We start from the raw sequence: 23,929 nt of genomic DNA on the forward strand, positions 1-23,929 counted from the left end.
TAAAACGAATTTCACTGCCCGCGCTGCATCGCCAAATAAAAAGAGCACAATAAAGTCAAGGCAGATGGGGCCATCTTCTCTAATACTATCCTAGTGTACAAGAACAATCCCGAGGTAATTAAAGATTTTGCTCTGATAATATTCGTGCCTCGGTGTACGTCTATCACCTCAACACAAGATGGCAGTGCAGGACAGTTTGACACTTGTAGAAAGAGCAGGTTAAGTTAATGCAGTCTATAAACAACCACAAAAAAAAGACCAGACCGCTGCACTACAACAAAATCGTAAAAAGCTTTAATCGATGACGTAGAAATAAAATGCAGAAAGGTAATAAGAGGTTAACAACAACAGAGGATTCGCGTAACGAAGAAGTAGTTCCTGATAATCATTGTAAAATGGTATTAAAGCTACAGCTCAGTTCTAGACAGTGTTTAATTAAATGAAAGTCATCATTCTTGTCTGGCCACTTGCCAAGCATGTATATCTAACCAAAACGGCTTTATCTTCCAGAAGATTCTCAGCTGCCAAGTTTTCCAGATCCATGTGTGACTAGCTAAGCAAGTCCTTGTTTTTTAATTAGAAGTCTATGACTCGTACTCTTAGTGAACCCAGTATAAAACCATGACTACAAGTCCCAGAACTCTAAGGAAAATAACGGGACTGACCTACCTATAATCACACATGGACCAGGGGCACAGCTATGGATGACTACTTCAAGAGCATTCACAAAGATACACAAGGGAACAACAATTTCAGGGCCTCAAATCCGGCGTGTCTCAACTTTGCTACAAACCACTTTTTTCTGTTCTGCTCTATTTTTTATCATGGATGCGGGAGAAAGTGTTGGAGGTGAAATATGTTCGGCACAACACTGCCACCTCGAGGCTTAGCGGTAGAAGAGCAGCACAGCCGATTCAATAAAGTCTTTGCTAGCGCTTGCTCCCTCGTGGGCACCGTAGCCGTTCCAGTCCAAGGCCGAGAAGTCCCCGCACTGCTTGGGGTGCCCTTCAGGAAAATAACCTCCCCCTCCAAGGCAGTGCTGGAAAAAGTGAAAAGAAAAGAAGGTGAGATTCAAACTTTACAGATGCTACGAAGCTTTCATCACACGTTGATACCCGTGCCTTGCAAGATGTCGTCAAATCTCTTTGTAAAGGCTAAAACAATAGAATGCTAGCAAACTCTTTGCATTTTTTTTCTTTTATTATGTGAATGTGTGAATGAGTGCTTCTAAGACATGCATATTTTTTAAGTTAGGCTCGTTTCCACATCAAAGAGAAATGGCTCAGTGGGTTGACGCACCTACCGTAGAGATCTACGTGTAGCGTGTATGACACTTGACCTAATTTCTGGTAAGATTTCTCCCTCCGAGCAATGGACTCACAGTAAGAAGTATTTTGCAACTAGTGATTGAAAATGGATAAACTTTCACATTTTTCGGGTGTATTTATATGTCAGATATCTAATTTCTGCAAATCAAGTAAAACAGGGTTAACTGTCAATTATGAACATAGTTGTACTGAATATTTTAAATATGTTTTGCTTGCAGTTTAAAGGCCCAAAAAAAGCTACAACGAACATTGCACAATTTAGCAACACTCTTCAACCAGCCCAAAACCTACTGAACACATCCCAGCCAGCCATATTTTGCTTAAAAACAGAGGGGCTCATTTACAAGGCCCATGCGCCACTTTCGCGTTATTTTTTAACATGGGAGGTGACGCAAAAGTGGCGTAAGGGGCTTCTAAATCTGCCCCAGAGTTCCAAATCTTTCTGTGAAAAACATACCTTCATACCTCTTGTATAATGCATATTATTGCAAAGTCAAGTGCTTTTGAATTCACAAATACACTTGGTCTACAAGTGTGAAGAGAAGCTTTGAGCAGCATTTTTTTCAAATTTAAAAAAACAGCAAGAAAAAGCCATTGAAAGGTTGAAGAAAAGCTTTACTTGTGAAACCTTCTAATTGTTTTGAGGCCTGCTGGCTAAACAGTCTTATGCATCATGCATCAGACAGATTATCCAAGACTGGTGTGATTACATTCTTGGCCTCAGAGGCCTGCCATGCCCCCAGACCTCCTTTTCTGAGGACGTGTAGGCAGGGTTGGCTTTAGGGCAGTGCGGCCGGTACCGACACACCTGGCGATGACTTAGTGGGGGCCACTGTGTTTAGAAATGACAACTGGTTTAAAAGCGTGTGGAATTCCTTGTGCATCCAGCAGTTTTTAGACAACAATAAAAATGTTAAGATAACTCTTGAGATTGCTATTACTGCTGGTGAGAGATCAGAACGTTTTTTATGCATCATAAAGTAGCACAGAGGGATAATGTGCCTGCTGCAAAGAGCGTGTGACATGAAGTGCAAACAACTGTGTGTGAGGCAGTGGCGGCTACCACAAAACTCAAGTGTGGGGTTTGGGGCGCGGGGAAAAGGGAAGTAATAATAATAATTACCAAAAAAATCACCTGTCCTGCCACCGATGCTGCAGGCTGCCTTGGTGCTCCTCTTCTCTCCAGCTCCTGATGGTGTCCAAGCAGTCCCTGAGAACCAGCACAGGCTCCCCACCCAATCCCGGTGCTGCTCTCAATAGCATGAGAGCAGCACCAGGATTGGTCTGAGCAGCCTGGTTTGCCTCTCAGACGGTGCCTGGGAGTCTTTGCTGTTTCTCTACCCTGGCTGCGCAACACAGCTGGGTTGGAGAAACGCAAGTGTGCACGTCTGTTTGGCTGGCCTAAGACGGCCGGCCAAACAAACATGCCCACTTTACAGTGCACCTACCACTCCTCCTCCCTGCCATGGCCTGGCCCCACCCAAAAGTCCCTGGCTCAGTCAAGCAGTGGAAAACAAAATTATAATATTGTTTTATTAACATTTTAATTTTCACTGACCTACTCAATGGGGCAATGCGCTCTCGGCTATTAGAAAGGAGCCGCCCCTGGTGTTAGTGAACAGTGCTTTAAAAAAAATGAAGGGACTCATTTATGAGAAGTGGCGCATCACTGCTTAAAAGCAGCGATGCAACACTTCTCAGTGCGCCCTCCTTGCGACACCATTGATGCGTCATGTTTACTGTATGACGCATCATGTCACAAGGAATGACAGATACGTCAGTATTACTGACGTATCTGTTGGCAGAAAATTGTCACATTGCTAGAGGTGCGTCACTGTGATGCAACACCAGCACCTTTTAAATGGGGCAGGCCCCTGCTTCACTCTTACGCCTGCGCGTAAGTGTTTGAAAGTGTTGCCGTGAAATCTTATAGATTTCACTGCACCACTCCTACAACCCTTTCTTGTGGGGGAACGCCCACCCTGCATACGTTATATATGACGCAGGTATATTGTAGCGCAGGGGTTTATGAACTAATGCATCTGCCTAGATGCGTCACTTCATAAATATGGCGCAACATCGCACATTAATTTCGCCGCTGCTGCGTCACTAAAAGTGACGCAACGGCATCGCAAAAGTGATGCTAGGGCACAAAAATAAGCCCCGAAATGTACGTCAGAGAGGGGCACTGGAAAGGTGAGGGGCACTGTTGAAGGTGGGTAGAGAGGGAATTCATGGGGGCGGCACCAAAAAAGGGTGTTATACCGATCATCACCAGCACGAAAGCCGGCCCTGTGTGTAGGAGTGTCATTCATAAGGATAGCTTGGGATACTTACCATGAAGCTGGTAACTCCACTTTTTCCCGGCTCGTTACAGGGTGGGGGCAGCTATCCTCACTGACTCCACCTTGGGAGAAGCTGGGATGACATGAAAGAGTCTGATCTACACAGCCATGCCAGAAGCTTTTGTGGGGCTGAGGCAAAACATTTTCTGGGGCCATTATTAAATTCTCATCTGAGGTGTAGTTCATAATTAAGGGGGAAAGTATGCAGAGGAAATGGAAAACCCAGTATATGGCATCCTTTAGAGGTGTCGCTGTTTTAACTGCCTAAGTGAGAACAGGTTTGGTAATTTTTAGGTCGAGCTCTCTCGACCTATTGTGGCCGAGTTGCTCCTCAAGGGACGTAGATTGGTGCACGAGCGCCGATTGCACATCGTAGACGCGCATCATGCCCCGCCCCCCCCCCAGCCGTGCACATCTTTTGCTCCACATTCCACATTCACAGCGGCAGCCTCTCACAATCATGCACACAGCCACACTCACGGAAGCGCGCGCACACACACACACACGCACACACCACACACACCTCACACACAGGTGCCAAGCCCCACTTACCGCCTCAGCCACCTCTCCTGACTTCTGCTGCCATCCACTCTGAGGGCGCGGGCTTCTGCAAAGTCGGAAGTCCCGCCCCACGACTGCCGTGAGCGTGCACATCCCGAGACCGGAAGTTCGGGAGAGTGCACGCTCACAGCTTTTTTTTAATGTGCAGATGATCCTTTCACGGCCGTGCAGCTTTACTGCTTCGCGGCCAATGCTTGTTTCATGGAGCTCGGGCGGGTCGCGAGTTCCATCGGGAGCCTGGCCCTCTCGTGCCATAGCCGTGCCTGGCGTTCTTCCACAGGCACAGCACCCGGGCCATCAGCGGCCCGTAATTTCGTTTTCTTCTTTTGTTTCCTTCTGCAGGATCTACGAGCTCAACGAGCAACGGGTGTTTCCAGCTCAGGAGCAGCGGAGGAGCTGGGTCTCGGGGAGGAGCAAGCAGCAGCATCCGAGGAGGACTCCAGCTAGAGGCCTTGTAGCATGGTGGGCAGCCTTTGCAGCAACTTTAAAACAGCGTTCGTCGTGGCCATCCCCCGCGGCTCAACGTGTTGCCATATGGAGGGCTGAAGTTTGCACAGTGCGGTGAAACATTGGGTAAACTTTCCCGGGCATGCTGTGCACGTTGACCGATTTGTTGCCGCAGTAGATTAGGGTGTGGTGCTCAGAACCCCGTGGTGGGTTCTATCCTCATAATGAGCAGAATTTTTTACTTCGCGCTATTCGCTGAGGGGATGCAGCTCAGTGGTAGAGCGTGTGCTTTGCAGTTGTGCGGTCCCAGGTTCAATCCCCGGCCTCTCCAGTGCTTTTCTGTTTTAGGATAAATGCTCCCGCAGCGTTTTAATTAGTGGGGTGAAGGTTACATGCCTGTAGCATATTGGCGCAGCGAAAACTATGGGATCGGTACTAACCATCCGCACCGCGGCGTACCGATTGTGCGGAATTTAGTTTTCGGAAATGCATTATTTGTGATGTAAAGGTTGAAGCAGCTGGTTATGAAGCCGGGTTACGGGGTTCGAGTCCTGGCAACGGCTCAAACACCCTGTGTTTCCGTGGGGGTTACTTTGGGCTGGCATACGCGCGCAGGAGATAAATTAGTGGAACGGGGGTAAGCAATAAATGGTTTCCGGTTACCCGGTGTGTAAACGATGAAAGGAAATACGTGCACAGATGCGTGCCATGGCTTATTATCTCCCCAGCACAAGCCGACCCCTGGTTTTGCTACTAAAAGTTGGTTCTTAGTTATAAGCTGAAGGAATTTGCTGGGGGGGAAACAGTTTAATGTGAAAAGGGTGAGGCGCAGCGGCCAGGGTGCCTGGTTCTGAATGCTGGTTGAACGGATCGATCAACGGCAGCAGGTTACCGCAGCACCATGTGACATTGGGCAATAGAGCACTTAATGTAACGTTGTTGTAAAAGCAAGTACACACGTTCTCAATCTTATGGTAATTGTCCCAGTTGAAAAAACCACAAATGACGGCAAATGTTTTCCCCGAGGCAAACGTACGACACAGTATGCCTGGAGCACTCCCAGTGCAGTAAATTGAGACAATAGGGAGCTTCAGGGTAGTGGTCACGGAAATTCTATGCGCATGAGTACAGTCGTAAGTCCGTAGGTAGTCACTAACATTACTGCGAATTGCAGGCGTATTGTATGTGTATCTTGCGTACACCTACAGAGGGTGTGCGTGTAGAGGGTGGGCCATTAAATAAGAAAGCTATTTACAAATACGGGAAAGCTGGACTGTAAAAATTGCATTCTCACGTGGGTTAATTCCGTACACATCGTCAAATACATTGTCATGCTTAAGTTACACAGAACGTACATGCTTTTCTGCCCCCCCCCCCCCCCCTTCCCTCGTTGTGCGTGCTGTTCCCTGCTTGTGACCCGGTTGCTGTGTTAGGTGGGGCTAGGGGGAGGGTGGTGGGAGGAGTCCGCTGGTGGGCAGGTGTGTGTGTGTGTGTGTGTGCGGTAGAAGCACTGCGGGAGAGAAGCTATGGTCTGGAGAGCACACACCAACCACGGCGCAAGAACTTGGAGCAAGAAGAAACCATAGTGACACCCACCCTCAGCACCACTGCTCTCACCCCAGCACCCGCGCATTTCCACTTGCTGCTTCCCAAGTTTAACCTGCGCGTTTGCCAGAAGGGCTCTATTCTGAGCCCCGCGTCCATCTGCTCCACCCCCTCTTGTGCCCTCAGCTCTGACCGGTGCCCGGCTCAGACATAGCGCTCTTACCCCTTGGTCATCAACTCTTGCCCCGTACCGCCCTCTGACCTCAAGCATGGCATTCGTCCTTGTCACGTTGCTCTCTGCCCTCGCAGGTGCCCTCAGCACTTCTGCTGCTGCAGCCGAATGGTTCTCAATATATTGGTCCGCGTTGAAACATGAGTGTTTAACCTGACCTGGGGCACGGGACTACGGTGAACGGCAAGGGACATTGGAAAGAAATAAAGTAAGAAAACTGAATGGTAATCTCACTTTCAGAATTTTAAAAAAAACACCTCGCCTTCCAGAACCATCAGCTGCTATCACGAAAGGAAGAGCAAACATATGGGAAGGATTACGTGCATGCGATACCTGCGTCAGAGAACGTGGGGTTTCTATTTTGGGATGAGTCTCAACAAGAATCAGAGCTCGTGCTTTACTAGACGTTTCTCTGAATTTCTGTGAACATCCGTCACAGTCTATTGTCTTCGTTGTTTGATGGCACATAACCCTACACAGGGGAAGAGTGTCGGGTTCATCGCGGGGTGAGGAGGGCCGGGCCAGCAGTGCGCAGCAACTGGTACTACATGGGTGGGAGTAGGCCGACCAGTAGGATCGGATCTGCGCGTTTTACTGGCATATTGATGACCCAACCCCCAGCATTGGTGTAATCCACCCATGGGGGAAGGGCGGGTGGGGGTGCGGGTGGCTGGTTATGAACAACATTTATTTACATTATATCAGGTTTTATATGGCGCAGACCTCAAAGGCAGGTTACAACGGAGAGTCACCTAACAATATCAAAATGCGCCTTTACACTGTGGAACACCCCATCAATATTAGGATGCGCTTTTACACGGTGAAACAGAAAAGGGTACCACGGACCCACTCAGATCAATATGAAAGCGCTTTACAACTGGCAGAGGGGGATCAGCTTTGCGAGATGCGCACCAGTATGAACAAATAGATCTATAGAAACAGGGAATAAACAATCTTTTTCATAGAATTAGAATGTATTGCTATAGGCAGGGACAATGGAGTTATGTGATAGAGGAACCACAGCATTTTTCGTATATTTATGGATATGCCCTATTTGCCACATAAATCATTATCACCTGCACGAGCTTCAGATTTTAACAAAAAAAGTTTCTAGCTAAAACAGATTCAAAAGTTACTAAAAACTCCACAACAGGTGTTGTGGGCAGGGAACTGCTCTTTACAAAGGCTGATTAGGCCCCATTTTAGGGCTTGCCCCTCGCGATGATGCAGACTTGCCATACAATTATGAGATTTTCCATTGTGAAAGTGAAATTACCATGGAAATAGGTGTATCGACAAAGATTTCATCAAGGTTTTACCTGCTGAAATATCAGCACAAAAACCCTTAGAGTGTGGCAGGATCTCATATCTAAGAATCCCAATTGTGGTGGAACTGGGGAAAACTGTTTTTTTACAGTCCCAGAATGCTGTCAAAGTGGTATGGCAAACTAGAAATTTAGTATACACAAACATCTGGTAATTTTAGTAACGGGTGAGATGTGTCTACTTTTAGGTGTTGAAAATTTGTCTGATTTGATTGCTGGGTTTTGGTTGGATGCCTAATCGACCTTTCATACTGCCACGCAATAATAATCACTGTGTACTCTGAAGCATTGCACATGTATATACATACACCAGCCACTCCAGGCCTCATAGTACTGCACATGTATGCACACCCCCTTCACTCATGCACCTGTGTGTATATACCCTTCATACCACACCTTAGTGTACGTATCACTACTGCACATGCACATATACACCATCCACTCCAGGCCTCAGCGTACTCTGAAGTATTGCACATGTATACACATACACAAGCCACTCCAGGCCTCAATCTACTCTGCAGTACTGCACATGTACACATACACAACCCTCTTCTGGCATGTGTACACTGCATTCCTGCCATGCATGCATACACCCTCCATACCACACCTTAGTGTATGCTACACTACTACACATGTACGCATACACCATCTACTCCAGGCCTAGTGTACTCTGCACTACTGCACATATATGGACATATACCACCCACTCCACGCCTCAAGGTACTCTACAGTACTAAACATGTATACAGATATACCTCTCACTTCTAGCCTCAGTATAATCTGCAGTACTGCACATGTATTCACATATACTCTCCACTCCAGGCCTCTGTGTACTCTGCAGTACTACATGTGTATGCAGTTATGCACATGTACCAGCCACTACAGGCATCAGTGTACTCTGTAGTGCTGCATATGTATGCACATACCTCATCCACTCTAGTGCTTTGTACTCTCCACCACTGCACATGTATGCACATATATCAGCCAGTTCTGATTCGTGTATTATGCACTCCTTCTCATGTATGCTCATATCCCATCCACTCCAGGCCACACTGTACGCTGCAGTACTGTAGTGTGTGCACACACCCTTCGCGCCGGACTTTAGGGTACTTTATTCCACTGTACATTTGCGAAGACACATCCTCCCCTATAGATCTCAGTATAATGTGCACTGCTACACACCCGTCATCTGGCTGGCCCAGTGAGCTCTATACACTTGCACGTGTTCTTTGAGAGATGAATCTACTCCTATATGTACACATGGTTTACCCAGGAGTCACTGCTGCAGTCTAAGACAGGGGCTTGCATTATATTCATGGTCAAACTGAGACATCAGGCAATATTCTCATTGGTCGCTGCTCACCTTGTTCATACATGAACTCTAATTGGCTTAAACGTAATTAAATCCGTCCTCCTTAAGAAACAGGCATTTGCAATGCAATAGGCCTCACATTATTAAAGTTTGAGCTATTGGTGTTGCATTACTTAGCAATGCCAATAACTCAAACTTAAATAACGCGAGACCTGTTGCATTGCAAATGCTTGTTTCATTATGTAAGTAGATGCTGCAGTAGGAGCACAGGGCCGACAATAGGTATGGGCCTTGGGCAAAGAAACCTCATCTGCATTCCCCTTGTGCCAACCCTGGATCTACAGAATGAAGCGCAAGGCAGAACCGACCCTGCGCACTAATATGGCACTAACATCAGACGGTCTGTAGACCATATGGACCAAAGGGTTTTATTAGAGGTCGGCATCACTCATGCAATTGTATATAGCAAAATCACATTGATTCGCACAAAGATTCAGCAAGATTACACAAAATTATGCGAAAAGATAAATTCTACATTTAACACTCTTTCTTAGCGCAAACATGACCTATTGTGTCCAAAATGGGTGAGTGGATACATTTTGTGCTAAAATAAACCTAAATGTAACAGAAGATGAATAGCAGCATGAGTAAAAGCTTGTGCTCGCTAAATTTTCTCCTGCAGTAGGATTTTTTTTCTCCCAAGTTATTCTTAGTTACGCTGGCGAAATCGCATTGAGATTGGTTATTCTGCATCAAACAGTAACGCTGAATTACCAAAATTACTCCAATTACTCTGCCTTGATTGAAATTTTGCTCAAGCCTAGGTGTGCTTATGGGAAAATGCATTTGTACCTGTGGCCTGCACATATGTATGCACAGCGCAGGCTACTTCATCAGTTTCTTACTTCGGTGCTGTTCTGCTGTTCTAGGTCTGGTTAAGAGATAGATGGTCCATGGCAAGTCCAAAGAAAATGTATGTGCAGAATGAGCTGTAAAATGTATCATTAGACTCAATTTTTCCCAATTTTTGTTTTTTTAGGGAGATTGCCTCGCGCAAACTCAGTTGCACCTTTAAATTCACCACATGTGTTACATCCTATACCTTTCAAAGATCACCAACCAGCGACCGCCTTTCAATGATTGACAAAAAATGTTAGGCTCAATTAACAACGAGCCTTCGCACTCATGGCGGAAGCTTAGCAGTCATGGCGGGGACCTCCATACTGCAGTAGCCCATTGCAGGGCCACTGCCATGAATGCACCTCTCCGCCACAACTGCAATGTCTACGCCACGAGTGCGCACCCCCGCCATAACTGTGGGCCTATGGTATGAGTGCGCACCCCCTACCACAACTGCGAGGCCTATGCTACGAGTGCGCACCCCCACCACAACTGCAGGGCCTACGCTATGAGTGCGCATCCCCACCACAACTGCTGGGCTTATGCTATGAGTGCGCACCCCCGGCCACAACTGTGGGGCCTACGCTATGGGTGCGCACCCCACGCCACAACTGCGGGGCCTACGCTATGAGTGCCCACCCCTGCCAAAACGTCAGGGCCTACTCTATGAGTGCGCACCCCCCCTACAACTGCGGGGCCTACGCTAAGAGTGCGCACCCCCACAACAACAGCTGGGCCTATGCTATGAGTGCGTACCCCCCCCCCGCCACAACAGCTGGGTCTATGCTATGAGTGCCCACCCCCGCCACAACTGCGGGGCCCATGCTATGAGTGCGCACCCCCCACAACAACTGCTGGGTCCACGGTGTAAGTGTGCACCCCCATCCACAACTGCTGGGCCTACGCTACGAGTGCCCAACACCGCCACAACTGCAGCACCTACGCTACGAGTGCGCACCCCCCTCCACAACTTCTGGGCCTACGCTACGAGTGCGCATCCCCCCTCCACAACTGCTGGGCCTACGCTATGAGTGCGCACCCCCCCTGCCGCAACTGCTGGGCCTACGCTACGAGTGCGCACCCCCTTCACAACTGCTGGGCCTACGCTATGAGTGCGCACCCCCCTCCACAACTGCTGGGCCTACACTACAAGTGCACAACCCCGCCACAACTGCTGAGGCTACACTACGAGTGCGCACCCCCCTCCACAACTGCTGGGCCTACGCTACGAGTGCGCACCCCCTGCCACAACTGCTGGGCCTAGGCTACGAGTGCGCACCCCCCTCCACAACTGCTGGGCCTACGCTACGAGTGCACACCCCCCGCCACAACTGCTGGGCTACACCACGAGTGTGGAGCCCCTTTGTGAATCGGCCCAGTTGGCTGTAACTTTGCTTTAGAAGAACTAGTCTCAGTGAACATTAGGTGATTCCTAAACGTAATCATAAATTCATGCAAAATAGCACTTACGTGTTCGGAATTGCAGCCGGTAACTCTTACTCCAGCGCAGAGCGCATTCACCGCTCTCTCATGATTGATGACCCGGAACTGAACAAAACCAGGAACAGTCTCATCTGTTAGAAATATTGCAAATAGTTGAAAACTGACTTTGTGTTGCAAAGAGATAACATGAATTAAAAATAAAAGTGCTTGAGACTCCAGTCCCTTTCTCTATCAAGGCTTGGGGTTCAAGAGTTTGTATTTTAAAAACCATTGTAGACTACAATGGACAATTTCAGAACATTTTTGGGGGTTAACAATACTGCTAAAAAAGAGTTATTGGAAAAGTTGATGAAAACTGGAGAGCTACCTTGTTTCTGAAATCTAGACTAGAGGAAAAAAACAAAATAATTGGATGAAATAACTGTGGTTCTCTTGTTAATATGAGGATGTCCAATGGAATACGTGTGGCGAGGGATACGATAGATTGAGGTGGAAATGAATGTAGGGGTTGAAAATGATGCATTTTCATGTAAACAAAAAGGTACTGCCTCTAAACTGCCTGGGTGAAAAGTGTTAGCCCTTTTATATTTAAAAGTAAGGTCGTTGTGGATTCCAATCAGATTAATTAATTTCATGCATCATTAGATTCTCAAAGGCCCTCTATTTAGAGGTTGTTGGATGCGGGGCATCTGCCAATAAATCCCTGTGGAGGTTTTCACTGTGGGAACATGTGCTGGCTCAGTTGGTGCAAACCTTTAACCTGGCATCCGCCACTGGACAGCCGGGGCACAGTAATGGTCCCCGCACCTGGAGGGACTTCCACTGGATTTCCCTACACTGCACCGCCTTATGAGACCCTGTAGATCAGACAAGCAAAACATTACCCTAACCAAGGGTATAATTGGCCTATGATGGGTTTTCCTCCCATACCACCTTACCAGAATCAAACTTTTGGGGATCAAAGATTTCAGAATCCTGAATACCAGAATGCCCAATTCCAAAATTATCAGGGTCCTTTTTTAGCGACAGGCCGGGGAAGGGGACGCGGCAAGCAGAAAACACAAACGAGAGTCAACTGGTCAGATCAAGATCAGGGCATCACCCAGCGGATAACCAGGAGCATGGCGCAGGGAACTACGCCGAGCACGAGCCGAGACAATCAATAGTAGTCAATTTGTCTTCCTACCCCCTATCTGATCTGCAGGAACAAGTTCTCAACAAGGGCCTGGGATTCGTTCCAACTAATCACCCAGACCTGTTCAAATTACGGCACGATCTAGCTGTCTTTTTCCGCAATCTGAGACTGGGGGTGTTTTTTGAGAACCGGGACACCCAGGAAGGAAGTAAAGGCGACACGCCATTTCGCCCAATGTCGACGTTTACACCTCAGTTGGCTGTCCTTCCCCCCCGGATCGCGGCATTCGAGGAGGCCGTGATCCATGATTTGGAGGCGTCGAATTCAATCAAATCAGGACACTTTTCCATCTCTCCAATCGAGAGAAAGAAGCCCTGAAGGAACTAGGGTCTAATCCAGCAATCATCCTGAAGCCCGCGGACAAGGGCGGGGTGACAGTTATTATGGACGTAGAGACCTATCGCGGGGAATGTCTCCGCCTATTAGCCAACTCCAGAACCTACCTGAGATTAAGGGAAGACCCGACGGAGCAGATCACCAGAGAAATTACTACTATGGTGGAAGAGGCACGGACCAACGATTGGATCACGCAACAGGAAGCGGAGTTCCTTGTCAACAAACAACCAAGGACCCCGTATTTCTACGCCCTACCAAAGATCCACAAAGCAGTATGTCCCCCTCCCGGTAGACCCATTGTCTCTGGGATGGTGTCCCTGCTGGAACCCCTCTCGAAGTTCTGCGACTTCTATCTGAAGCCTATGGTTCAGAAATTATCTACTTATTTGAGAGACACGCTGGATGTTTTGAATTTGATAAAGGACATGCCCTTTAACCCGGAAGAAGAGTTTCTGATAGGGCTCGACATAGAGGCCCTATATACGAACATTCCGCAGCTAGAAACTCTTAGGGTCCTGGAAAACTTATTTTTTGAAGGCGATTGGCCCTATATAACACCTCAGGCCTTCATTTTACACCTAATATAAACAAACAACGGTCCGAGACCTATATATTTCCAAACAAGCAATGAATCAAAACTTATTCAATTAGAAGGCGTATGTTATTTAAACAGCCCTGCTCAATCAATGATGAACATAAAAGAAATAGGCAACAGCAACAAACTCCAAATATATATGCAATATTTTTAATCTATTGTCATATTGAAGTATTGAAAGCGAATTCACAGTATTATATACATTTTATTATATACATTGCCCCGTATTAGAGCGTGCAGTAAAGCAAAAGGGTGTCAAAAGAGCGTGAACGTGATAAGGTGAAAGGAAAGGAAATCACACAAAATTATAAAGGTATTTTAAATGATTCAAAAAACACCAGCCAATGAAAGCCGGAACAGTATATCCTGGCCACTTCAATTAGTCCAATCCAATACAATCCCTAATGTTATTCTGAGGCATAGGATGTAAAAAATGTCTGCACTATATCAGAGGGAGATGTAGTTAGTGGTCCAGGTTTTTAGTAAGTGTCGACGTTTCGACTCGTCTTGCGGCCTTGCGGTTGATTATGCCTGAGCCATGCGAGTCTTCTTCAGGACATATTGGACGGGGCAACACAGGGATCTCATTGTTGACCCCTTCTCGGGATGTAGTGGTCGTTATTCCCACTCCAATTTGGCTCAGTCCTTATGAATCCAGAAAAATCTTATTGTCCAGGTGTTCTCTTCAATGTTTTAGGGTTTCCTATCCTAAATGGATGTACATGTTCCACTACATGTCTTGAAAACAGGAGGCTTATATTCAGATTCCAATCATGAGTATTGGGCAGTTTCAATGTGTAATTTTGGTAAGGCAACTCCTCACGAAGTAATAAACCTGAATTGGTCAATTCTGTAGCTGTGCCGACGAGCTAAAGGTTGGTCACTTGCCGATATTTAGAAAAGCAGTCAGGCAGCGTTAAGTAATGCGGAGTTCCTTGGACTGGACACGCGTCTAACAGAAACCCGGGACAACTACTCGCGAAACTGCCCAATACTCATGATTGGAATCTGAATATATGCCTCCTGTTTTCAAGACATGTAGTGGAACATGTACATCCATTTAGGATAGGAAACCCTAAAACATTGAAGAGAACACCTGGACAATAAGATTTTTCTGGATTCATAAGGACTGAGCCAAATTGGAGTGGGAATAACGACCACTACATCCCGAGAAGGGGTCAACAATGAGATCCCTGTGTTGCCCCGTCCAATATGTCCTGAAGAAGACTCGCATGGCCCAGGCATAATCAACCGCAAGGCCGCAAGACGAGTCGAAACGTCGACACTTACTAAAAACCTGGACCACTAACTACATCTCCCTCTGTGATATAGTGCAGACATTTTTTACATCCTATGCCTCAGAATAACATTAGGGATTGTTTGCGGACTAATTGAAGTGGCCAGGATATACTGTTCCGGCTTTCATTGGCTGGTGTTTTTTGAATCATTTAAAATACCTTTATAATTTTGTGTGATTTCCTTTCCTTTCACCTTATCACGTTCACGCTCTTTTGACACCCTTTTGCTTTACTGCACGCTCTAATACGGGGCAATGTATATAATAAAATGTATATAATACTGTGAATTCGCTTTCAATACTTCAATATGACAATAGATTAAAAATATTGCATATATATTTGGAGTTTGTTGCTGTTGCCTATTTCTTTTATGTTCATCATTGATTGAGCAGGGCTGTTTAAATAACATACGCCTTCTAATTGAATAAGTTTTGATTCATTGCTTGTTTGGAAATATACAGGTCTCGGACCGTTGTTTGTTTATATTAGTACAATACCCAGGTCCAGCACCTTTTGGGTTACCCCATTTCTTTAATGGCTTCATTTTACACCTGGCAGAGATAGCCCTAACTAAAAACTTTTTTGAGTTCGAAGGCGGACTGTACCTCCAAACCCATGGAACTTCAATGGGGAGCGTTTTCGCCCCCAGCCTAGCTGGATTGTATGTGGGGGCATTTGAGCAAGTGACAGTCCTGGACACCAACGGTCCCTGGGCTGGTAATCTAAGACTTTGGCGTCGGTATATCAACGACGTCTTGGTGATTTGGAGGGGCGAGCGAACATCTATTGATCGATTCCTTGAGTGGCTCAATGCCCAGAACCTGTTCCTTCACTTCACCTCGACTGTCACCAGGACTAACCTACCATTTCTGGACTTGGAAATAGAACCTTGGAATGGCATCCTGAAAACCAAGGTATTCCATAAACCGACGGACAAAAATGGCCTACTGGCATTTGATAGCTTCCATCCGCGCTCCTTACGGGAGAATCTACCAGTTGGGCAATTCTTCTGGATCCGCCGGAATTGTTCTGTTACTAATGACTTTGTGACAGAATCAGAAGCCCTGACGCATAAACTACGGCAGCGGGGATACCCACCGAAGGTGATCAAGAGGGCCAAGAAAAGAGCACTCACCGCGAATCGCGATGCGCTATTGTCCAAAACCACCAGACCTCAGATGGAAAAATCAGTTTTTGTTTCAACCTTCAACACCGCCTCCCAACAAATTAAACGTCTTGTTCTACATAACTGGAAGATACTCAACACAGGGGGCATGAACATTGAAACACCTCTCTTTTCCTATAGACGCAGCCAAAATCTTAAGGATCTTCTCGTTCACACTCGACCCAGGGCCCTGGGTGGAGGTAGGGACCCTGCTGTATTACCTGGCCTACCCAGACTAACAGGCCACACTCAATGTGGCTTGTGCAGTGTGTGTCACCTCACTAGCAATTCAAAATCCATAGAGCTGGGCCTCCGCACTCCCTGGGAGCAGAGATCCCACACTAACTGTAACTCCCAGGGAGTGATTTACCTGTTAACCTGCCCCTGCAACAAAATGTAAGTGGGGATGACGAGCAGAAAGGTGCGTGTAAGAATAACGGAACATCGGAGTACGATAAGGTGTGGCAAAACCAACACAAAACACACAGCGCATTTTCAGGAGGCTGGCCATTGTATAGACGACCTAAGATGGACCGTGATAGAAAGGGTCCAGTTGGGGAGACATCAGGTAGAGGATCAGAGGCTCCTGCTCCGACGGGAGCAAAGATGGGTGTATCACCTTAGGAGCCATGTGGTGGGACTCAACGATGATATTCCATGGCAGTCATTAAGCAGGTAATAGAGACTTACAATTTCAATTTTGGCTATCAACACGTTCCTACCTGGATATAGCAGTAGTATCAGGGATTCCTTAACGTAGAACAAGATGATACCATTTACATCTAGAGTTCCTATCCCTTCTAGTACTGTCAATTCATTCACTAATTAATAATTGATGTACTCTCCAGTCACTTATTCCATAGGGGACTACAGTCTTTATTGTTAACCCATACGGTAGTAGGATGGCCATATTATATCATGCAGTAGGAGGGGAATATGTCCAGACTTGGGAATCGGGTAGAGGTCCCCGCAATGAGAGTGATAAATGCACGGGCTTCGGGGAGATTGCCGATGTGACCCAGTGAATCGAGCCCCTAACAGAATATTCTGAACATCACTCACGGCGCATGCCATTGATAATCTTTGAGATTTTTTTTTTTTCCTTTTCCCTTTCTTTAACATACAGGGACTCCCGGTAATATTGTTAATCCGAGCCGGTTTTGTTAGAAAGGACAAATAGGCGGCTAGAACCGACATAGTCAGTCGATCCGCCCCTTTAAACTACATCTCCCATGTTCCTGAGCACCCGGCATGGATAGAGCGTGCCGCGTCATCACGCTGACGGCGTGATCACATGGGACACGAACCTGAGGAAATGGCATTTAATAATCTATCCCCGACACCGCGCTCACTAGCGTTACTAGTGTTACGGAAGACAGGCTATCAGGAGACGGTGCGCCTACGGAACAGTAAGGAGGGGGCACTAAGGGTGACCATAGGGACGGGTGATATGAGGAGGTACCCGAGGATGGTACTGAAATGCTTGTCACGTGGAGGGCGTACTAGACCTTCGGTGCACCTCGGAAGACGGGTAAACTAAAGGTAACTCTCCCACCCCCATTATCTATTGCACAGGTTGTGTTCTCTGGCCATCTCCCTGCCGAACACCAGTTCGGGTTTATGGACCACATAAACTCGGTGAGTAAACATTACGGGAGTGTAACATACACGTGAACTCTGCCAGGCTTCTATATTCTTTCTGCGAGTTACTGGGGTGTGTGTGGTGTGTGTGTGTATGGGGGACCCTCGTGACTCTAGAGAGAGGGGGGCCCTGTTGATGCGTGGATGCACGCGGTGTATAGAGGTTGAAAAACTTAGAAGCAACGGACAATTAGTGCGGAATGCTGCATATTAACAGGAGGGCATGTCCCAGGAATAGGCAGCTAACTATGATCAGATACTAGAGTCGTTTTCCTAACCAGTACTCATTTGACATAGACTTAATTTGAGGAGGCTTGACAATTGTAGATGGGGAAGAAGAGAGTAGAGGCTTAAGTGAGGGTCTCTATTATCACCCTTTGTGTTTCTACAGTGAATGAAGTCCTGCACAATATGGACCAGTCTCCACACATAACGTAGGAAGGGTACGGATCCAGTGGACCTGCCCATCCCTTGGGATCCATCGTCCGAATTACGGGAGGACCCAGAGTGGCACTGATTGCGACAGTCCTGAAGAAGACCGAATTGAAACTTAGAGGCACATAGTTAACGGTCGAAACATGTTGACTTTAGCAGAGGTAGGAGGGAAGCCTTGAGATTCCCAAATTTCTCCTTAAGGCATTTCCCATCCCTTTCGTACTTTTTAATCCTGATAGGGGTACCAAGGAAAGTTGAATAAAAATACTTGTTTGGTTGGCACCCCTAATCAGTTTTAAGCACATCCCTTGTACTGCACTTTTGGTCGCACTTACAGTTTTGGTCACTGGGTGTTTGCACGGTTTTCACCTCAATTTATGCTATGTGTAGTCCTATGTTGAATTTTTCTGGTTGTACGTCTTGTTAAGTGGAATTTATTATTTTTCCCCCTCCCTTATGCTCCATCCTGTGTGGGTACACCAGGGCGTATTGTAAGCAGGCCCAATGATGAAGTATGTCACATACTTCGGTATGTGAGTGAGGGCAGTTTTTCCAAACAGAGCGATTTGCCTGCTTGAGATATTTATGTTTATGTTTTTGTGTTTTGCTTGTGTGGTCTACTCTATTCACCCCCTTCGTGTGTGTACATTTGTGATTCATGGGGGTCAGGGGTGGTAGAGTCTACACTTATAGGACCCTCACCCCTTTTCTGTGTTGAATATACCCTGTAGATCACAGCAGGAAAGACTAACAGCAGTGACTCTGATGCTCAGGGGGTATGTATGATGTAACAACGCGATCATTTAGATTGCGGTACATTACATCGCTGTTTTTACAGAGCAAGTCGTTACAATGACTTGCACTGTAGGGAGCTGAACTTAGGATTAGTATGATTTACTATTCAAACTCCAGCCTACGTACAGTAGGGAAGGTGTTGGAATAGTAAATCACCCTATTCCTTAGTCTAGAGCGCCCTCCAGTGCAAGTCGTGGTAACGACTTGCCTTGTAAAAGCAGCGATCTAAATGTACTGCGGTGTTTTGACCGCGTAGTTTCGGTCATTTCCCGCTCAGGGGAACCCTCCCAGCTTCCAATGGCTTTGTTTGTTTTTCTGACATGAACTCCTGCTTTGGGTGTTTCTTTCAGAAAAACAAAGATGAACCATGGAAACCCCAAATATTGTCAGCACTCTGCATTCTGGCCTACTTTCAATGCATCTTTCTCTGATGACCTGGCAGGCTGGTTGTGCGCCCATTGCACAAAAATGCCCCCTCCTTCTTCAACATAGGCTTCACTAGTTTCCCACCCTTGTTTATTTGTGTTCCTTTTTGTATTTGTGTAAACTGTTATGATGAGCCCTTAGAATGGTAAAGGTTTTCCCACTTTCGTCTTTAAAATAATAATTATGGTAATGGCGTGTACAATAAAATAAAGAATTACTCAATTTCTTAATACTTTCTCAGAACATAACCGTTCACAGAACTTTAGAAATCCCCAATTTGCAAAGTAGATGCTGCTAAGGAGGCATGTGACATTTACTTTCATTCCACTGGCATATAATCTTGTCTTCATTCCTATACTGAAAAGTTATGATCAACAACAAACTTCTTGCCATGGGGAACCGGCACTCTCACATCCCAAAATAGTCCAGGCCTGATTCACAAAGGTAAATTATACTTTTGAGTAAGTTTACACTTTCTAGTAAATGTACTACTTCCGTATTCAGAAACTGTGAGTGTAAACTCACTGCAAAAGTGTAAGTTACATGTCTCCTACCCTAGAGTAATATAATTGGCTACTCTTGTGCTGACATCCCACCCCTAAACCAATTTTACTCCGCCCTAATCCCCTCCCCTTTAGTAGTACGTTTGCCTCTTTTGCTGCACCCACATTTTCTACTAAAATCAATACATACATATGTAGAGAACTCTGCACTTCTAAGTTCAGATTAAACTTAAAATTTGTACTACCTTTTTAGAGCATGTTTAGTAGTCCTACAAAACATACTACATAGGGCAATTTGTTAATCGGACCCAGAATTTTTTATATTAACTGCACTTACATCAACTCTACGATATCGATGGCCAACATATCATAAAGGTGTAGAGTTAAATAATAATAAAACTTTGAAAAGCTTGTCTTGATTAAATGTTAGTAGTCTATATGTTGTGTTAATATTTGTCTAGGTTGACATTATTGACCTCAATATGTTGACATACCCAGGCCCACAAAAAATTAAAGGGGGCCTTTAAAGAGATACCTAGGAACCCCTTAAAAGTACAGAATTGCAGGCGGGCCTACAGGCTAGCATTAAAAAATCGCAACCAAGGCCTCAAAGAGGAGGAGTGGGTAACTGCATGAGGACAGGCTTAAGAAAGACTCCATGGCATTCTGGCGTGTCATAAACTGACCCTTCTTTATGTTATGTTATGTTCATTTTTATTTATCAAGTGCATTATCACCAGCAGGTCTATTTAGCGATGATGATAAGCCCAGAAGAAGAATGGGTAGCTCACTTTGCCAAACTATATACGGGTTCAACTAAAATCGTTCAAAATAGCTCTGCATCTCTGTCGGGAAGTGTCCCTTCTGGGTCTACATTTTTGTCGAAATACTTACATTTTAACTTTACACTGGAGGAGGTGGGTCGGGCACTTGAATCAAGCAAGGGGGGAAGCACCAGGCCCAGATGGGATCCTGATTGATATTTTAAAAAACAATACTGATCTTTGGGCCCCTCTCTTGACTTTGGTTTTTAAGTCTTGCCGGAACGCTGGATTCACAAGTTCCTGGTCCGAATCCCATACTGTGCCAATATTTAAAAAGGGAGATCGTAACTGCCCCGCACACTACAGACCCATCTCTTTGCTGGATTCTCTAGTTAAGGTGGTGGGTCGCATTGTGTTAGGCAGATTACAGGAGTGGACAGACCGTAACAACATCATGTCCGACTTTCAATATGGCTCCCCCCAGGGAATTGGGACCACTAAGCAGGCACTCAACCTGAATTTATTGGTGAGCAAATATACACATATTAAAGGTGGCAATTTGTTTTTGGTGTTTGCGGACTTGACCTCCGTATTTAATTGTGTTTTTCATGGCAAACTTTGGTCTATCATGACCTCAACGGGTGTCGATTGCGCCATTGTTAATTTCCTTAGATACTTGTATTCAACTAGCTCTGCAAAGATTTGCTTTGGTAAGAGAGGTGAATATACACGCTACATTGACATAAAAAAAGAAGTCCGTCAAGGGTACGTACTGGCCCTGTTTTTATTTAATTTATACATCAACAGCTTAGGCAGCACTCTTGCGGACTCATGTACCGACCTGCCTCAAATCGGTCTTCGGCCCGTACTAGTATTGCTATACGCGGACGACGCGGTGCTTATGGCCGGCACACCCATGGCTCTGCAGCACATCTCAGATAAATTTGTAAATTTTATGGAGAACTTGGGGTTATTCATTAATATAAGCAAAACTTATGATATGAAAGGTGGGTGAAAGTTGTATATAGGGCGTAATATTTTAATAAGAAATGAGATTTTACCTCAAACGCTTACCTTTTCGTACTTGGGTATTTTATTTGATAGTGACGATAATTGGAAAAGTTCAGTAAAATCGAGAAGGATGCAGTTTCATAAATCAATTATGGGCCTGTGCAACTTCTCAAGGAAATTGGACCATCAACATCCTAAAGAAACATTGAACGTTTATAATGTTAAATGTCGGCCATTTGCGATGTACGGTTCCGAGCTCTAGGGGCATGTAAATGTGGATTCATTACAGCTGCTACAAAATGGTTTAAAAAAAAATCTCCTTGGGCTCCCAATTAGTTGTTCCAATTTTGTGTGTCATGCAGAATTGGGAGCAACTTATTTAGAAGATCTGAAAAGGGTGCAGCCAGTTCTTCTTTGGCATAAACTATGGACATCGGACCATGTGGGTTCTAATCGTGCAATTGTACAGGACTGTTGTGGCTCTGAGTATGCTTTGAAAATCTCCTGGCTGAAATATATTAAAAATGTTATGTCTGATATCTGCCATCCTGATTATTATGACAATCCTGAAACCTTGATGCATACCACGAGGAAATTGTTGAAGAGAGTATGTCTAAATATCCTAGAGGAAAAGAGATTAACATTGGAACTGGTCAAGCCAACTGTACAGCATAACCAAATGGTTTTGACAAGTTTCTTGATGCAACCGTATTTAATCAGCGTTTTTAATGCCCAACATAGGTTTGTTCTGACGGGCTTCAGGCTAGATACCCTTCACAGTCTGACTAGTTTCCCTAACACTAATAACTGGTCCCCTCAATTAATATGTTGTCTCTGTGATAAGACGTCTAGTCAATTGATCATCCATGTACTATTTTTCTGTAAATTTTATACTGATTTAAGGATAATTTTTATCAAGCCTTAATTGCAATCACTAAAGTTTAGACAATGTAGACCGGCGTATTTATTTTTACAACTGCTTCCAAATTTTCTCACGTGAGCATTAGCAAGATTCTTAAGGGCTGTTAATACCAGAGGGAAGATATTAACTGAAGTATTTTAAACTGTGTTTGTTTTTATTGCATTCGTTTTTTAAATCTTGATTTAATTTTCTTTTTTATCATATTGTAACGTATACTTTTATGATTCTCGATTTGAATCGAATAAAGATGATTCGTTTTGAATTGACATACAACAAGACAGACAGCTGTGTTCCAATACGTTTAATAGGATTTGAGTGCAGACCTATAGAGCGATTTGCATATATATATCATTGGGAAACCCCAGCAATTACAGGATAGCTGCAAGGAATTAGAATCCTGGATATTAAAACACTGCAAAATATTTTTTATCTGTAACTGACCTACATTAAGAACTTCCTTGGGGAAACATGTTCTTGGATGAAAAGGCATTACAGTAACATGTTAAGATTGTTGTCTTAAATTTTGACCTTCTGATATTATTAACGTATTTCAAACACTTACCTTTAGAAAATGGCGAATAGTAACTGGCGGTTTTCTCAGCGGTGCCGAAGTCATAGACCACCGGTATCGCGGGGCCATTATTCATTGGGCAGATCCCTGCGTTATATCTCACTGGATATTTCTAGAGCAAAGAATTTGCATAAAAAACACAAAAGAATGTCACTAAGTGCCATTAAATTTGATCTTATATGCAATTGATTTTCAGAGTCTCCATTACCTTGTAAAGTCGAAAGAGATTCCCTCCCAGCACCGGTAGGAAGCCGGACTTCGTGTAATACCTCAAAAGGGATGAATTTCTCCAGGTGGTCAGAGGTGTCTTGTTGGGCACATGCCACAGGGACACGTCTTTTGCATATATGTCATAATATCCAGGGTTCTGTAAAAAAGTTGATTCAATTATGGTGGATACTTTCAATCCTTTTCTCTAACAGTTAATTTGTGGATATTTTTCAGGCAAATAGATCTCATTGAAAAAGATGTGTAAACTTTGTCCACATCTGCAAATGATTGGATGTGTGTTGTATGTGACCTGTGACCTTCTGTGTCTCTTGGTACAGACATTTATTTTACAGCATCCTGTTTTAACCAATAGGACAAAAATAAATGAGGCTATCACTAAACTTGATCCTCGCTTATTTTTTTTAAAAATACAAAGAAAGTGCCACGGCCCAATATATTTCTTAGGAAGTGACTTTATCTTGCACCCGCTACTGTCCGCGCTGCCACATGCTGGCACCAACATTACAGTTTTAAAACCGATCTCACAAAGAAGACAACTTGAACTATTCCAAGTCACCCAAAGCTGTGAGAATGGCCCGGGTGCACTGGCCATATTCGTTTTAA

General features: G+C 45.2%; 1 protein-coding gene across 1 annotated transcript in view; it reads right to left on the minus strand.

Annotated features, from left to right (window-relative positions):
- Window positions 1-272: 272 nt before the first annotated feature.
- Window positions 273-23,929, minus strand: part of LOC147677756 (intelectin-1-like) — a 50,270-nt gene continuing 26,613 nt past the window's right edge. Inside the window, exons 5-8 of the mRNA XM_086945396.1 lie at window positions 23,304-23,462; window positions 23,087-23,207; window positions 11,466-11,569; window positions 273-1,039 (exon numbers count right to left, since the gene is read on the minus strand). Coding sequence (XP_086801522.1) covers window positions 887-1,039; window positions 11,466-11,569; window positions 23,087-23,207; window positions 23,304-23,462 — 537 coding nt within the window. The 3' untranslated portion in view covers window positions 273-886. The remainder of the gene's footprint in view (window positions 1,040-11,465; window positions 11,570-23,086; window positions 23,208-23,303; window positions 23,463-23,929) is intronic.

This window comes from Lissotriton vulgaris, chromosome 12, assembly GCF_964263255.1.
Source record: "Lissotriton vulgaris chromosome 12, aLisVul1.2, whole genome shotgun sequence".
NCBI classification, from domain to species: domain Eukaryota; kingdom Metazoa; phylum Chordata; class Amphibia; order Caudata; family Salamandridae; genus Lissotriton; species Lissotriton vulgaris.